This window comes from Melozone crissalis, unplaced genomic scaffold (genome assembly GCF_028551555.1).
Source record: "Melozone crissalis strain CALT ecotype California unplaced genomic scaffold, PUWL_Pcris_2 ptg000036l_1, whole genome shotgun sequence".
Classification (NCBI taxonomy): domain Eukaryota; kingdom Metazoa; phylum Chordata; class Aves; order Passeriformes; family Passerellidae; genus Melozone; species Melozone crissalis.
Window position 1 is genome coordinate 9,981,675 of NW_026535814.1, and position 18,597 is coordinate 10,000,271.

Genomic DNA, 18,597 nt, shown 5'->3' on the forward strand with positions numbered 1-18,597 from the left:
TTATGCAGGGTGTGCTGAGTGCTTTTTTATTAGCACAGCTAGGAAATGCCAGAAAGGGTACTCAGGTCTTTCAACTGCTTTGGGAAGATGGGCTTTAAACTCTACCACCAACAAACAAAATTATCAAAGCTTTACATTGATAGTGCTGCAGATCATATTAAGATCAAAACTTACTTGAAAAATTTCATTCCAGGGCAATATCGGATCATCGAATTGGGGTCTTAATTTGCTTCAAGAGGAGAATGTAATTCCTGATATAATGGCACTTGCTCAACATTGTGAGGTTTTGTCTGTTAGAGGGTATGTGTGTCTGATATATACGTAAAATTTTCAGATGGTAGTTGTGATCAATTTTCAGATAGCTTTATCTGATTTACATGAGTACAGATTTGTACTCTATTGGAAACCAGCTGTTGAAGTTACCAGTGTTTGAGTATCAGTCTCAGTTCTATGTAACTGCAGAATTGTGTGGGAAGTCTGAAAAGAACATGAAGTAAACAAATCTATGAAAAAAGGTAGATACTACTTTTCTCCTGTTCCGTAAAACAAAATACTTGCTGTTTATATCTCTGTGAGAATTTATTATTCCATCTTTTTATTCAATATATTTTTTAAATATTTAAAAGCATAAATAGATGGCATTTTGTCTAACATTGCTACTGTATAAATGTTTGGCCTTTTTTCAAAAGGTAGTTTTCTGCTTTATGTAATCAGGCTGTTGTGGTAATTTTTATTTTTTAATAGTATCTTGTTCTCAGATATATTACTGAATTTCCTGAGCTTAAATTGATTTGCAAATTTAAATTAACAGTATACTATTTCTCAGTTTTGTGAAGTTTCTCCTGAATTGCTTTGAAGTTGTTTCCTTTCAAATGTCAAGTAAGTTTAGTCTAATTAGATGCTATTATTGTTGCTTTTTTTTCTATATATACATTAAATACAGAACCTGTGTCTACGTGCTTGGTCTAATAGCCAAAACTAAACAAGGATGTGACATTTTAAAGCATCACAACTGGGATGCAGTGAGACACAGTCGTAGACAGCCTTGGCCAGTGGTCCCTGATGACATGGAGCAGCTCTGCAATGAACTTTCTTCTATACCAAGCACCCTGAGCTTGAACTCTGAGTCTACCAGTTCAAGGCACAACAGTGAAAGTGAGTCTGCTCCATCAAGTAAGTAACCAGAACACCAAAACAAGAAAACAGGAGAAAAATGAACAAGCAAACAAAAAATACCTGCAAAGAGCCCAGCGCACCACAAACAGCATTTTGATGTTCTCATCAACCTTTTGATAGGATGAGGTACAGACCAATGGTGTGAAGGTGGTCTTGCAGTAAAACAGTACAAGCAATAGGACATTGATGTCCATTCAGAGAGATGCAGACCAGTCAGAAAGAGTAAAAGAGTATCTTAGCTTAACACTTGGTGTAGAAGAAAAATTTTCACATGAGGGTAAGTTATTTATTTTTGAGTCATGGTGGTTTGCTGTAACATGCTACAGAAAGCACAGTGCTTAGGTACAAAGATACACTTGGTTGCCCTTAAAGAAATAAGTGTTTATGTTCTCTGGGTATACACACACACACAGAATTTTGCTGTATTTAAATTATTATCTATTTCAAGTACCTAATGCATTTTATTTTTTCTGTGGATACTTGGAATTTAAATTAAGAAATATGCCGTATTTAGGTATCATTGAAGGAGTTTTTAGGTTCTAATCCTAGTAGCTGGATGTTTGCACTGAAATAAGACAGTGTGGCTTTTCTTTTGAAGCAGGGAAATCTTCAGGTCAGTTACTCCTCAAAATAGCTAATTTGCATGAAGTTCTGCAGAAAAAAAAAGAGGAATTAAAATTCCAGTAAATTGCAGAGACTCTCACTTGGGCTTCTATAGAATGGCTTCCTATTTAGCAACATAGTTGTAGACTTGGAAGAAATGCCTATTTTTGTGACAAAGTCTTGTATAATTTCAGGTATGTTCATCATGGAGGATGACCGTTTTGGTAGTACTTCCACCAGTACTTTCTTCCTAGATATTACTGAAGATGCAGAACAAATATTTTATGACAGACCTGGACCTTCAAAGGACAAAGACCGTAGTCCCTTTCCTTTTTTTTCTTCTAGTAGACTTGTGAAAAATCGCATTCTAAACTCTCTTACTCTACCTAATAAAAAACATAGAAGTAGCAGTGATCCAAAAGGAGGAAAGCTGACATCATCTGACAGTAAATTTCTGAGGCGAAATCGTACAGTAACAGAACCTAGTGGTAGCATAGACTTTCCTGCTGGGGAAGAATTGAACCCTGTTTTCAGAGTTCCAAAAATCCAGACTTTACGATTAGAAACTTCTTTTGTGGGAAGCAAACATGTGGAAGATACTGATTGTACTCAGAGTATCGGAGAAAATGATCTGAAGCTGCCAAAAGGTCTTGGAAATGAAATTCATCGGGAAAACACAAGCAAAGAGAGGCTAATTGGAGATGGTACTACACAAACACATTTCAAGAGCCGTAGCTTAAGTTTTAATACAGATACCACAACAAGTGGTATAAGTTCAATGAGCTCTAGCCCTTCAAGGGAGACTGTAGGTGTGGACACTACAAATGTAGATACTGACTGTGGAAGTTTGAGTACTGTTGTAAGCACAAAGACTGTTAAACCAAGTCACTGTTCAACACCACAGTCTAACCACCTGCCTCTCTCAAAATCCAACTCTGTATCCCTGGTTCCACCAGGGTCTTCGCATACCCTTCCTAGAAGAGCCCAGTCTCTTAAAGCTCCTTCTCTTGCTACAATAAAAAGTCTTGCTGACTATAACTTCAGCTACACAAGTTCTCGAGATGCGTTTGGCTATGCTACACTAAAGCGCCTGCAGCAGCAGAGGATGCATCCCTCCCTGTCTCACTCAGAAGCCCTGGCATCTCCAGCAAAGGATGTGCTGTTTACTGACACTATCACCATGAAGTCGGGCAGCCTGGATTCTCGACTAACCCCAAGCCGGTAAGAAATTATTCTGTGCTCATTTCTTACTTCAGTGCTGTAAGAACAACTTCAGTGTCTTCCTAATATTTTTTTGATCTGCACCTTAAAGTTGTGGCAAGGTGATTCATAACTTCACTGAAAGCAGTACTGATATATTAAGTGAATAACAGAAGGATAGTTGTCCACTTTGTAAGGGCTCTCAGAGAAGCCCAGCTTTCATAGCTGTGCTCAACCTTTTGTAATGCTGTTGCTGACAAAGGAAAAAGTTTCCTTTCATCACATTTTCTTCCTGTTTTGACTTGTATAATATAAAAAATGCAGTTGCAGTGCTAACATTATTAAAGTTGCTAACATCATTAAGTTGCTAACATTATTAAAGTTGCAAACACATTGAATTGCCCATGAAGTCAGAGGTACATTTCAAAAGAGAATTTTCTCAATGTCACTTGGGGAGGTTTTAGGACAGGGCCTCCTGCCAATATGCTATATTTGTGTTCACTGCAGCACTGAGGCCACTGATGAGATACTGGTACCACTGATAGGAATGTCAGTTTGGCTTCTTAGCTACAGCAGATCAAAGATTTTACTCACAGCATTTATTTTTAGATGGCAGTGTCACCTCTTTATTTTTGAGCAATATTAGATGTTCTAAAGACTAATTAGATAGTTACATAAGATGTCTAGCTCTTGACATTGACACTGTTCCCAGCTGCAACAGTCACTGCTTAAAAACCTTCCCTTAAAAGCTCTTGTACTAAATTTTTCCTTCACATCATCTTTTAGTTAGTGCATTGGATTTTCACATTACTATTGAGATGGAAAAGGCACTTTTTATCTGTGTTCTTGCCTTATCATTTCTTGAATGAGAGAAGGGGGTGATGCTACCAATACATGAGTCATCTGCTTACTGTGGAAAGAGCAAATGCTCAGTCCTTGAGCTGCCCTCCTCATACCCAGCTGAGTGTGTCTGTCCTGATTAAAAGAACCATCCATTTGTGTTGGTACTTTTGCATCATTCTGGAAAGATGCCATTAAAGATGCCTTTGTTCAAATAAGTTAGAGCTAGACTGAGTATGTTGGTTAGATTGAGGATGATTTAGTAGTTACACTGCACTCTCCTGGAAATTGGAGTGCCATTCCTAGCTATGTCACTGGCATCCTGTGCTAGTGCAGGAACAAGTGGGTGTCATTTCAATGGTAGTACAGGTTCTGTAATGTCTGTAAGTGATGTTTTACCATTCCTTGCAGTCGTGCCCTTGATGTGCAGAGCAGCCTTGCTGCAGTGGACTTTGATCCTGCACACAATGTCATACTGACTATTCCTGGTGCTTAGCTGTTCATGTTCTCTTGTGTCAGTGGATAGAGTCAAGGATTTGAGCTGACCTGCTTAACACTGAACTGAAATGTCTGGAGTGCTTGTATCTCTGAGAAGGTTAAATAATTGCAGACATGCATACTCACGGAGAGATTCAGGTTGTGTTAGTTGCTAATAAAATTGATTGGAAAGACTGCAGTGAAACTAGTACATGTGTTTTTCTTGGTGGTTATGGTGTGTCCCCACTGAAATATTATGATCCTTACAATTTCAGATTATATTTACAAATAAATTCAGGGTATATTTACTGGTCCAGCTAAAACTGTCCTTAGCTGCTTTTTAAAAATAAACTAGAAAGAAAAATTCTGTCCTTTTTAACTGCCAAATCAATTTTTCTGTCTTCTGAAAAGTTTTATTTACGGTTTATTGACAGATTTATGTGTTACTAGCAACTAACAGTCACAGATTTACTTTTGCAATGTTTGTAGTTGTTCTTTTTTTCAGAAGGTTAAAAAGCTTTTTTCTTTGCATAAATTTTGTGAGGATAAATTTCCCACTTTTGTCTTTAAAGACCAGCCAGAAATACTAACACACATATTTTGGATCCCGATAGTGGCTCTCAGCTATCCCCTGCAGGCATTTTTCATGACAACTTGGTGCTGTTTATCACAGCTAATGCTGTATCTGTTCATTTTTCTAGGAAAAGCAGGGACAAACGTTTGGGATTAAAACGTCTATCTTTAATTCACGTTGAGAGTAATGGTAGAATGTTTTATTATTAAGTATTTAATGCAGTTGATAACTTTTTGGATTTCATGATTACACAATTATTTAGGTTGGAAAAGACCCTTGAGTCCAGCTGTTAACACAGCGTGCTCAAGTGCTCCACTTAACCATGTCCTTAAGTGCCACATCTACACATTTTCTAAATGTCTTTGGGGATGATGACTCAACTGCTTCACTGGGCAGACTTTCCAGTGCTTGACAACCCTTTCAGTGAAGAACTTCTTCTTAGTATCCAATCTAAACCTCCTCTGGCACAACCTGAGATCTTTTCCCTGTTTTTATAAAGTATGGCTTGACTTCTTTTGTGAGTCCACTGCTACTGTCACTAGCATTGGTCAGAGTTGCCAAGAAAATTGTTGCTATCCTCTCAGCTGTATTTTGTGCATTTCCATTACATAATAATTTCTTCCATGGTCAAACTTTGATAATTTAATTTTATCCCAGTGTAAATCCCATCTATAGGGATAAGAGGACACTTTATTGCCCAAATAAAAAGTAGATAAAAAACTTCTTCCAAGGCAAAAAGTCAAAAAATCCAGTGTTCACTTTATCCTCCAGTGTGTCATAATTTGCAATAAAAATTCAGTGTTCCTGAGGTGTGCCTTTATTAGGAAGCTTTAATCCAATGCATATAGGCCATCTACATAGATTGGTTATCAGAAAACATTTTTAGGTTTTTCTGTTTGATGAGAAGGAAAATGACAGATGGCTAAATGTGAAATTTCCATCATCAGGTCACCACTGAGGTCCTGTTCTCCAGCCTCTTCTCTCCTGTCTGATTTTCCCATTCTGTTTCTTTCTTTATTCTTCAAATTATTTGTCAAGTCAGCTCCACTCCCTGTGCAGGTTTAAGTTTGTTCTTTGTGCATTCATGTTGAGGAAATACTTCCTCTGTGCTTGGGTGACCCTACTGGATGGCTCTCTGGAATATGGGAGGAAAAAAATGTTCCTTGTGTGTATCACTGGTTGGCTCAAGGTGTGCCTTTGCAGGGATGTGCCTGCTCAGCTCAGAGTTTGTGAATATCCAGGAAATACATGTTCAGTGCATAGGTACATTTCAAAATTAGGTAGTTAGGAGTTTAGAAACCCAGATCTTTACTGGCTGTGTCAGGGCTGTAAATATTCAAAGCTAGAATGTTGAAGAAAATACATAGCTTTGCAGGATGGGCAGGAGTTCCTGTATCGAGAATTAAAAAGGAATTGCCAGGAACTGCCAAACCATGCAAGACAATATAAGGCAGAAAAAGCAATGAGCCTATAGCTGTAATTTGTCCTAACAAGCTCTGAGATCTGCAGTGGGAGGATGAGGATGGTCTTTGTGTCAGCAGTCCTTTTTACTTTTAATGTGCCAGAATGAGAGAGTAACTGCAAATGTGATCTATTTGTTTCAATGTTACAGGTTCATGAAAGCTTTAAGTTATGCTTCGTTAGATAAAGAAGATTTATTAAGTCCTATTAACCAAAACACACTTCAGCGTTCCTCCTCTGTTCGCTCCATGGTTTCTAACGCTACTTACGGTAGCTCTGATGATTACATTGGCCTTGCTCTCCCAGTGGATATCAACGAAATATTTCAGGTATGTATGTGTTAACTGATTTGGTTAATTTGTATTTTCATACCGAAAGGCAGTCAGCTGTTGCCTTTTCATCAGATTGAATTAAATCTAGAGAAATGAGGAAAAATGGATGTGGTACTTTAAAGAAATACCAGCTAGAGTTTCTTTTCTAACTGTTCTTCTCACTTTTTTACACAAGATCACTAGCCTGGTTTGTTTTAAGGCAAATAATGGCAAAGACTATCAGAGGAATGTTCAACAGTGGTTTTGCTGACAAATTTGCTATCATAAGATTTTTAGTTGACATCTGGCTCTTATACTAAAATTAGCATAGTCTGTGCACATTTGTTAATTCTGCTTTAGCCAACCAATAATTGACGTGTTCATCAGCCACCTAGAAATTAGGTGCATAATCACAGAGTTAACTCCCTGCTACCATGGTCTGTATTAAATAATAGATTCTTTTTATATATATATCATTATAGTATTTAGTTATATTGTCTTAACTTTGAAAATACATATATTTAGGTTAGAACAGATTATTTTCGGTGTCTCAGAAAATCCCTTCTTCTTTCTACTTGGTAGAAACACATTCCTATTTAGCAGACTGATGCATCATAGGGTTTAATACTCTGTTACTTAATCATCAAAATCAGGACATGGTCTATGTCAAATGTAAAAGTGGTTGTCTTTATCTTACTTAATATTTGCCTTTCAAATCAAAATAAACTTCTTACCAATCTCAAAAATTGCTAAACATAGGGCAAAATCATGTTAAATCATGTATCTGCTTCTGTTTTTCCTTTGTGAAATGACTAGTTTTTCTTTCTCCTTCAAGTCATTGTGGCATATTTGTTACCTCATTTTGTCTCTCTCAGCTCTCTTTGTAGTTGAGAAATGCCTCAGCTCTACATCCTACATTTTAGATGTCCTGGTTGCTTCTGTACTTCATTCCCAAGATCTCCAGTGGTGTTGCATGATCATGGACAGATTATGAACGGTCACTCTGGGTCACTGGTTCCTTACAGCCTGTCACCACCATTTAAAATCTGCTAACTCTTCATGAGCCTTTGTCAATAATGTTCATTCACAGATGTATATTTTTCTCATTTGGCTTTTCTTTAGTACTCAGGAGCTCATTCTTAATTTCTTCCTCTAATGATGCATTTTTCTTGAAGTGAAAGAAAAGCAAGATTTAATTTCCTCATAAAATGTATTTTTTTTCTTGTGTTTGATTATCACCTCTACTAATTTTAATTTTCACTTGTGTATTCCAGGTAAAGGAAACCCCATATTTCCAGAAGAAAACTACACCTCCATTTGATGAGCATGGATCTAGGGTCTTTACATCTGATGCAGGAGGTACTGGTTTTAATCCTGTCCTGTAGCTTTCTGTTGTTTATTGGTATATTGGGTGGGTTGTTGACATATTTCTTAATTTTTCTTTACAGAGAACATCATTTTAGCTATTAAACTTTGAGGACTGTGTTCTGAAATCAGGATAGTAGTGCATTAATTCCCTGTTTTATTTAGTTTGAGCTAATGTGTTGCTTCAAAGTTTGGTCCTGCTCTAAAAAAATGAAGGAAAACCTGCATATCTCTGATAACGTGAGCTAATGCTGCTCAGAGTCTGGTAGTGATGCTGTATACAGGAAGTAACAAAATTTAAGCTTAGAAAAATATGAATCCCACATATTCATATTTCCCTTTGATTACAAGATCATTTATAGGAACTTACGGTATTAAATGTGTATTTCAGAAAGTAGATTGTCTTTCTGTGATGTGTCCATGACAATTGATCAGTGAAGATTATGGGACGAGAGAAATGCAAGTGTTGTAATGCCTGGCTTGCTCTGGAATGTACCTCTAGAGAAGTCAGAAATCTGTAGGGTCTTTTTATGTGTTTTTTCAACTGAAAAAAAGAAGGCTTGACACTGTAATAGTTTATTGGGATAGCTGTTGTCCTACATTTTTGGGGGTTTTTTCCCCCTTTAATATTATACACAAAGTTGATTTTGCTGGAAGTGTGTCTCTGTAGTTTGCTGCGTTTCAGTGTAAAGTAACTCTTGTTCAAAACTATATTTGTTTGTTTTTTCCACCCAGGGAAGAGCATGTCACTAAAGTGTCTTCTACTTGTTTCTGATTGCTGAGTCTAGTTTCTTCCTGTCACAGTCACTAAGTTACAGTTTTTAAATTGTGTTTATTTTTGCATTGGTGCATGTGTAATTTCAACATCTGGTATATCGTTGTATTAATCTGGTTTGGCACATGAAAATTGGTAATGTATTGGTGTTATGTGAGCATTAGTAATGTTGATACCATGTCAGGATTTACCACTTACCTTCTTACAGTGTGTGTACTTAGAGGTTGAATTCTGTCCTTTGCAATGTTTTGTTATGTATAATAAGTTGGAACTAAAACTTTGTCTCTTCTCAAATGCTAACAATCTTGGGAGCTTAACCACTCCAGAAAAACACTCTATAGGTCTTCACATGCACTCTATCCCCAGCCTTAAAAGGCTTGAAAGTGGAAATTAATTGAAAGAGTTAGCATTGGTTGCTTGGTTTTGTGGGAGTTTTTTGATAACTGAATCTTATTTACAGGTCTTCCATCAGGTGCAAGTGATGTTGTCAAAAGCCCTTTTCAGATGCTCCGCCAGCAGATCAGTCTCACAGAAATAATGAATACCAGCCGTTCAGATGCCTGTCAGTTCTTGGAAGGTACAGAGGACACAGGGCTCCAGGAGCACACAGATGAGAACTGCCTTTACTGTGTCTGTGTTCAGATTCTGGGTTATCAGCCTAATACCAAAGTGAGCTCTTCCTATAATCGTGCAGGTTAGTGTTCCTTGTGGTGAAGTGTGATAAAACTGAGAGAACATACTGGCTTTTGTTCGTCTTTAAATAATCTGGTAGGGTTTTTGTTTAACTGACTATTGACCTTAAAATTATTTCTCTAATAAGCTCATTGTGCAACCAGTGGTATTGCCATGGTCATTTCCAGCTTTCCACTCTTTAGTATTAGTAGGAGTAGGTGTCTGCATGTTTCTTTAGTATTTCTAATAGCATGTCAAAATAAAAAATTTGAAACCTTATTTAGTACTTAAAATGCGTGTTCTGAAACCTGACACTAGCTCTTCAACTAATGAAAAGTCTGACATCAAATCAAGTCTGTGCCATAAAGTACAATGAAGGAAATCTGTGGAGTCTGTTGAAGCTGAGCTGTAATTTCACAGATTTAGTCATCTTTTCTCATACTTTGAGATTCAGATGAGAGTTGGAGTTATTTTTTCTGACCTCCTCTGCAGAGTGTGCAGTTACATGCGTTTTGTCAATTCCTGTGATGGAAAGATAATGCAGTAGAAGATGCTTTAGTAGGAGCACTCACCGTTTTTACAGTACTGTTAAAAAATTATTAGTAGCAATGTTGGCAAAGGGAGTGATGCACTAATGTGAGGAATGGCTGAGAGAGCTAAGCTGGAGGTTGAGTTAGTAGCAAGACAGGTGACAAATAAAGTCCCACCTATAGTTAGAGGTGCAGCAGAGCCTGGCTCTTGCCAGAGCCCTTCCTGCAAACACCTGTGGCCGTTGTGTGAACAAAGAAAAGTCTGCACATGCAAGAGCATTTCTATTGTGTTACATTAAATGGAGCATGGGTATATCAGTAACTATATCAGTACTATGTGTGATGGCTTCGTAGGCTTCCATCAGTGTCTGGAAAAGACTCCACTAATGTACTTTAAGGTTTTTCTCTTTTAAAGATCAGTTGTGGAGAAGTTTGAATATAATTTTTCACAAATCCACCATCTAGTTCTGCGCTGATTTTATGCATAGTACTTAGTGCATCTTGCATGTTTGCAATTGTTGAAAAATAATGAAAGCATGTGAATTGAGGAAAAGTGTGAATAACAAAGGTACATCTTGTTTATGTCAGATTTTTCAGACATTCCATATACTGACTGGTGTGGGCAGACCATTCACAATCACTTAGATGTGCATTCCTCCAAATTTTCTGGAATTTCAGGCTGTAGTGATGCAGTATCCCATGGTTCAGCCAGCAGCACCAAGAGTACAGAGCTTGTATTAGGTAAGTCTGAAAACCTTATGATTATTAGAGACTATCACTAATAACGTATATTTTAGGCATTGTGAAAAAATTATGTTTCACTTAATGTACACTGCAACAAATTACTGCTCTTTATTAGACAAAAACCAAAAAATTCTGAATAAAAACATCATCCATCTCCAGGTGGGAGAATACAGTTCTAAACTCTTCTCCCTCTGTTATGCAGCATTTCTGCAGATTATTCAATACCTGACATTACAAGCAAATTGTCTTTTTCTTCTACAGATGTTAATTTTTAAAAAAAAGTTTAGGAATTATTGAATTACTGTAAAGAGAGACTTTATTATGTATTTGTGTATTATATTTTGAATTGTAATGGTTTCTTATGAAGTAGCTGGTTTTTTAATTCTCCCCTATCTGATAGAAGCTCATCCAGTTTGCAACATGCTTTAGTGGTAACAGTACCACTGTAACTTTATCTTGCAGTTTTTTCTTTGAAATGGTAGAAGTATTTTTGAAAAGGTTGACTGTTTAAAGTCCTGAAAATAGTGGTGTTCTAAGTTCTCATTTCAATAGAAATATTTTTGATAGCTCAGAATACATATGTAAATGTGTGTGTTCATGTGTATATGAAATGCGTAAACAGACTTACTGTACAAGGTTAGCTCAGTCAAAGACAACTCTGTTTAAATCCACACTGTTTTATTTGTTTTTCCAGGAGTAAAGTCAATCCCAGATGACACACCAGTGTGCAGGATACTTCTGCGGAAAGAGGTCTTACGTTTAGTTATCAACTTGAGCAGTTCAGTAGGAACTAAGGGCCATGAAACTGGACTCCTGACGTAAGTTCAGTGCATTACAGATACTTTAGCAACACTAAGTCATAAGTATTCTCTTAAGGTCTCAGGGACCGTGAATAACCTCACTTCTCAAAAGTTGTCAGGCTGATAGGATTGAATGTAATGTAGAAGGTAAACAAGTAATCTTAACATCGTTGCTCTGTGTTTAGTATTTACTCTTAACCAAACCTTTTAAAATCAGTAATTCAACTATAGTAATTACATACCTAGTGTGGCATGTAGATAAAAGAAACAAATACTTTTTTATTTTTGCTGAATAATAGATAAGTACAATAACAAACTGAAAGTGATTTCTTGAGAAACCCAGCTCTACTTTAAGCAAGAGTACAACTCCTGAAAATAATTTATTTTTAAAAAATATTCAACTACGGGAATATAAATCCAGCGACTAAATGTTATAACCTGTGGATTTTTGGGGTAATTATTTTAATATTGCTATAATTTTAAGACATTGGAAACCAACAACTGCTAAAAGAAAATGCAGAAGTGTGTGGTTTAGTTTCAAAAATGCTTACAGATTTAAAAGATTAGTTTAATCTTTTTCGATATTTTTATAACTGCTGTACATGTGGATGCCAACTATTTGATACACTCTTCTCTTTCCAAGTCTGTTATTTTAAGCCTAGGCAATCACAGTAATTCTGTACAACTTAAAAGCCGTATATTCTGTTTCATCTCATTAGCTTAGATTTCTTCCAGTTTTGTGCAAAGTAATGCTCTCTGTTGGGATGTTCTTACTGTGTCAGTTCTGGGATTTATAATGCCTATTCCTGAAGAATTAATGATGACATCTTATTGAAAAGATGGGGTCTTTTTAATACAATGGAAATCTGTTCAAGACTTACAAAATTTTGTTTATTCTCTTGTTCAGAATTAAGGAGAAGTATCCCCAAGCATTTGATGACATATGCCTTTACTCTGAGGTGTCCTACTTGCTAGCACACTGTACATTTCGACTTCCATCCCGAAGGTTCATCCAGGAGCTGTTTCAAGATGTTCAGTTCTTGCAGGTGAGTGGAGGGTGCACTGAATGTACCAAAATGTCTGGCTGGGTGCAGATTCCATGTCCTTAGTAAAAGATGCTTTCAGATAAGTACATCTCACAGGAAACCATTTTGTGATGCCTCCTGAGTAAAATCTCTAGCAACATTAATACTCCATCCTTCCTTTTTAGATGCATGAGGAGGCAGAGGCTATTTTGGCAACGCCGACACAACAGCCTGTAATTGATGCATCAGCTGAGTCCTGACCTCTGCTCAGGCAGTGCTCTGCATATGGACTGTGAAATGCTCAGACAACCTCCCACTGACTGGATAAAAAGTTTGGAACATCATCTTTGAAACCTTCCAGAAGCTACTGGTACCTGAAGACTGAACTGAAAACATTTTCTTCCTCATCCAATTACTGGCACAGTCATTTGAGCCCTTTGGGGATTTATTAGACATTACCTTAGTTTTAATAATAGTAATTACCAGTATATGCAAGAGCCAAGCACTGAACACCTCCACAAGTTTTCATTTCATTTTCTACCATAAAATACAATGAAATAGGACAACTTGCAGAGACATTTTTAATTGACTTCCGATTCTGTTCCAGAGAAGCAGAATGATGCCTTGCTTTTTAAACCCTGGACACCAGGAATCAGAGAGATGGGGGTGCATTCCACTGCCAGTGATGGGGAGCCATGCTGTGGTTGTGGGCACCAGGGGATTAATGTTAGCCCTTCTCTGTTGATTTTTGTACTGTTTATAACACTACTTTGGGGATTTGTAACTTCAGACAGAAAGAAATGCCTCTGAATCTGAGGTTTCATTAAGTTATTTTAATATTGCTATAGTTTTAAGACATTTTATTAGCAGTCTCTTCGATTTCATTGCATTTACCTACATGTATCTTGTCTGAACCAGTTAAGGATTTTCACTACAATTTGATTTTCAAAACAAGTCATTTAAAACTTAAAATGCTGAAATCAGATTGTTTTCCCTGAATACTATGCATGTGTTTGCAGTTTCTACACTCATGCTCATATAGTACAAATGTGGGTCTTACTCAGCTACAATCCTTTAAAACGCATGATTTGTATCAGATAAGCAAATATTGTATAAACTGAACTTGAAGACATTTAATCATTGCAGGTTTTGTGAGGAGACTTAAGTATGAGTGTTTTCCAAGTTCCACGGAAACAGCTTTTTATAAAAACAAAGGTTTATTTGAATTTTCAATGGGTTAGTGATCAAGCATCAGATAGTACTAATAATTGTAGTGAAAAGCCTTAAGTAACAAATTTTGGAGCAGCTGTACTTATAATTTTGTACTGGTATTTAAGACTTGTTGCAAAAGTTAAATGATACAGTGACTGGTAATGATTGAAGTAGTTGCCTCTATCATGTTACTAGTGCCGTTTCTAAACTAGTAAGTGCAAGCTAAAAAAAAATAGTAGGAATCCCTGTCACTTTTATCATGGATCTAAAGACTCAGAAGCCTTTATATAAAGGTAGTATAAATATATGCAAATGTGTATATACAGTAGCATGGCCACCTTTGTTAGAATGCCTGTAATAGAGGGGATTACCCTTTGATTTTGATATAGGTGAATAATTCAGCTGGACTGTACTAAGTAGAACGTATTTTTATCCATTCACTCCTACCATTTTTTATAATTGTCAGATTAATACTTAAGTGAAATTTATCCTGATGCTCATATCTCTGTTCTTACTAGCTATGCTACTGGAGATTTCAATAAGTAGTCCTGTGAACAGTAACACACAGTTCCTAGTGAAATGTAGAATTTATTTGTTCTTATTGGAAATTTCATGACGTCACATAAGCACTGCTTTGCAGCTATCACTTCACTGAATTCTTATGTGCACTGCATACCATCAGGTTCTGGTAAAGCAGACTGTAAGTTGCTGCTCATAGTCAAATTTAGTTCCTAAGATTATCTTTTCATGAGTTCCCACTGAAAGGAGCAAAAAGAAACTGATTGAACTCTTCTATGGTCATTGACATAAATAATACATCTGTGTGGCAAGATATGTTTGAAATGTTTAGAAAACACACCACACCAGTAACTATTGGGCTTCTGGTCATGAGAAATAAATGCTTCTGTAAAACCAAAATGTCAATCACAGTAGACCAAATAGTGGTATAAACTCCAAAGGAAAATAATGTAGTTTTCCCACAAATGGGGATAGCATATGTTATACAGTAGTTTCAAACACTACCTCAGTTAGGCTAGAGTAGAAGAGATTTGTTTTAATAACTAAATGGGGTTACATCGAACAACTCCATGTTATTTTTCTGCAGTTAAGGCAAAATAAACAAGTTTTATCACCTGTATTTAAAAAACCCACCTCTCTTCATTTCTTAAGTTTAACCCATAGCACTTAATGTAGAAAGCATCATAGGAAGGCCTCTGATTATAGAAAGGTAAGCAAATATACTTTTGAAAGAATCTCCATCCCAAAATGCTCATGTGTTCTGAATAACTTGCTTGTGTGGGGATCCATGACAACAGAAACTTGACATAAAAAATTATGGCTGCAAATTCAGTTATAAAGCGTGGTTTTTCTTCTGAAAGTGTATGAGTGTCAGTAGATTTCAACAAGTATGCATCAAGGATGTTAAGTCTGTATTGTACATAACATACATTTCTAGAAAATTAATTTACACACTGACATTAAGCTCACATTGATGTTTCACTTTAATTGGCAGATGAAGGGGATACTGTTATTGAAGGAAATTTATATTGGCTTAGTTATAAACTGTGAATTTCTAATTTTATAGTTCTCTTTTTTTTAATGTCCCTTTCAAAGTCCTTATTTTGGGGTTTTATTTGTATCATGAGAAACTTCGAAAGAAAGCTGTAGTAAATAATGATTGTGCTTACATTAGCCCTAATAAAAAATCTCTTCCACTTCTCCTAGGGAAGCTGACAGACCACCCGCTTTTTATATTTCCAGTCTGAGTGATTGGTGATAATGCTCAATAAACGGTAACGTGTGTAGCATTCACTTACACTGTATACAAATGCACTTCGGTTGCTGTGGCAAAGAAAACTCCTGAGGAACTCACACACAGCTCAGAGAGAGCAGGAGCTGCTCCAGGAGGGAGAGGCTGCTTGTGGAACCAGTCTCAATTAGCAGCAGCTGCCTGGTGTCTCTGGCTGTGCTCTGACAGGCCGGGGAAAGGGGGCCCTTTGCAAGGAGCAGAGAGCACCCAGGCACCTCCGCAGGGCCCGGTCCTCCACGAGGGAAGCAGGACGAGCCTAGGGGCTCAGCGTCTCCTTCTGGGGAAGGAGAACTTTTCACCTCTCTGAAATTCAGAAATGCAGAACACTCCCAGCTGTTGTGGACATCACTTGGAGCTGGAGATGATCAGGCTTTGAAGTTCCCAACTTGTATATGAGGCCCCTGGCACGTTGTGCTTGAAACAGTTGCTTTTCCTCATCTGACAGCTCTTGCCTGACTGATGTCTGACAAACATGCCCTAAAAGCACTCTCTTCGCGTGGTGGTGGTGGTGGTGGTTTTTCCACAAATGGAGTCCCAAACAATTCACTAGTTTTGGGCACAGTGGCTCAGCACACTGAGGTAAGCTGCCCTTATAAACATTTATAAGGCACCTGTGAGAATCCTGTCTTTTTTATTTAACTTTGAAACACATATAGTGATCTGGAAAGGGAGTTGTGGTTTGCAGTGAGACTGAAAACAAAACCAAAGTGCCTCTCCTAGATGTCCGAAAGACTAAGGTAGCTGTTCAGGAGAAATACACTGTAACCAAAACCTGGTGAGGGATGGAAGATCTGCTGCTTTGTAGTCTGTGCCTTGGGCTTGGTGTTTGGCAGTTTGGGCAGCAGGAAGCTGGCAAAGCTTGCAAGCGAGCGTGAGCTCAGGGGCAGCAACCGCAGCAGAGGAATTCTCGCCAGGCTCTGAGGTCCCGCCCTGAGCCTCTGTGGAGCCATGGGAATGCAGGTCTGGCTACTTTTTTTTTCTAAGTCACACTTCTGTTACTGTGTCCTTATGAAAGGTATACAATGTGAGAGCAAAATCTTGCAAGTGCAAAAGACTTTTGAGGGCATGCTGGAAACCATGTTTTTATTTTTCTGGAGGTCTCCAATCTCCTTGGTTTTTGTTCAAATCACGAGTTCCCTGCGTAGTTTTGTTTTAAACAGATTTATAGTCATTAATGAATGTGGATTTTCTTTGGGTTAATTTTGTAGCATAGATGGACAGCAATGCCACAGCATGCGGAAATTGCACCTTTTGCCTGAGTTGCTTTTTAAAATACACTCTTTTAGTTGCAAAATGTAATTTATGCAAAAAAAAAAAAGTAACTTCATTTTGCCACTGAATAGGGTGTTTCAGCACAAGATGCTATGTCTAAAGGGGAAAAAAGTTGCATCAAATTTACACTTTGTAAATCTAATTGAAAAATTGTTCCAATATTGGGCTGTCAGCATCCCTAAAACTGCATTACAAGACATTATGTAGATTAATCATTCTGATCTGAGGGAAGGGATCAAGAAAAATCTCAATACTTATTCTCCCTGTGTGGTCATTTTTTTGTTTAGTAATACGCTGCTACATATTTGGAGGTTCTAGTGTTTGTAGGTCACCGAACAGACATTGAAATCTGATTTATATTGTATACCTGTAACATAGAAAGAAAAAGTATTTATATATTTTACGTAAGAATATTGCATTGAGCTGTGTATAATTTAAACAGAGGCTTGTCCCAAAATTGTATTGCCCATCTTGATTTTTTTGTGTTTTCCTTTTTTCTTTTTCTTTTTTCTGTTTTCTTTTTTTTTTTTTTTTTTTTTGTATACTGTGTACAGTTCATGTCAATGAGCATTAAAGGCCTCCTGAAGCGTAGTCTTATCAAAGGGATGCAATGTTAATAAAATGTACTTAAACTTCTTATAGTTGTTCTGGTCTCCTATGTACCTCTCAGCATTAGAAAGGGAGAAAGGGATTGGAATTTAATTCGTATTTGCAAGTTACTAGTTAACTAGAACAATCAGAAGCTTCCCAAATAAAACTTTTTGGCCAAAAAAAAATTTTTACATTAATGCTTTATAAAACACAGAGACTCTTTAATAGTTCACACACCATTTTTATTTTAAAAATTTAGCATACTGAGAATGATGTTTAATTATGTGATGGTTTAAGTATTAGCATTTCAACAACAGCTGTGAATGTTGCATTATGAACAAAAAAAAATAGAGGATTACAGTTCTGAACTCATTCAACCATTAATGCAAGACAGATGTTTTAATATATAAAAATTATACACACTTCTCCACATATGCCAAAATACTTCTCTAATCTTCAGTTCTGGTGCCCAGACTGTGCCCCTTGGCACAAAGGCATTATCCTTCCTGGAACCCTCCATTTGTGTACAATTTGTGCACAGGAGGTTTCACGAAACACCCCCCATCGGAGCCAGGAAGCAGAAGGGTTTATAGGGAAAGAGGAGCCAGCTGCTCCTTCCCTCACCCAGGGAATGTGGTCAAGTGTGTCACTGTGTCCAGATAATGGAATTTCATCAGAGCAGGAGGATCTCCCTGGGAGCAGCCAGGGGATTGAGAGGTGAGACCTCAGCCAGGCCCGTGTGTCTCACCCACCATCAGGAAGGCACGACTGGCTGAACCCGCAAACCCCTCCATTCACCTCTGGGTGGAATTGCCGCAGCCAGGCCTCAGTGACAGCAGCTTTTTCACAGCTGGGAGTTGTGCCAGGAGGAACTGCAGCAATGTCAAAATTTGAAATGCTTTGTATGATACACTGATTTCTTTGACTGACATCTATATCTGAATGCCTTAGTACATACTTGATTAGGATACCTTTTCAACATTTTAGAATAAATACACCTTTTTCTGAAATGTACAGCTCAGTTTTATATTGGTTGTGACAAAGCAGCTCCCTTACATTTACTGGACTTTTTTCCAACAGTAAGGCTTTTAAGCTACGCAAGTACATACAGTGTGATGAAGCATTCTGGAGAAGCAAGTGTTCCAAGCTGTAAAGATAC

The 18,597-nt window shown here is 37.4% G+C and overlaps 1 protein-coding gene across 2 annotated transcripts in view; it reads left to right on the forward strand.

Annotated features, from left to right (window-relative positions):
- The window catches only part of RICTOR (RPTOR independent companion of MTOR complex 2), a 75,083-nt gene extending 57,599 nt beyond the window's left edge, over nt 1–17,484 (forward strand). Inside the window, exons 29-38 of one of the 2 annotated variants that reach the window (XM_054283273.1) lie at nt 194–300; nt 944–1,173; nt 1,974–3,000; nt 6,483–6,660; nt 7,917–8,001; nt 9,243–9,476; nt 10,573–10,725; nt 11,423–11,546; nt 12,436–12,574; nt 12,739–17,484. In XM_054283273.1, the coding sequence (XP_054139248.1) occupies nt 194–300; nt 944–1,173; nt 1,974–3,000; nt 6,483–6,660; nt 7,917–8,001; nt 9,243–9,476; nt 10,573–10,725; nt 11,423–11,546; nt 12,436–12,574; nt 12,739–12,813 (2,352 nt within the window). In that variant the 3' untranslated portion in view covers nt 12,814–17,484. The remainder of the gene's footprint in view (nt 1–193; nt 301–943; nt 1,174–1,973; nt 3,001–6,482; nt 6,661–7,916; nt 8,002–9,242; nt 9,477–10,572; nt 10,726–11,422; nt 11,547–12,435; nt 12,575–12,738) is intronic. The other variant, XM_054283274.1, reaches the window with a different exon arrangement.
- Nucleotides 17,485–18,597: the final 1,113 nt, after the last annotated feature.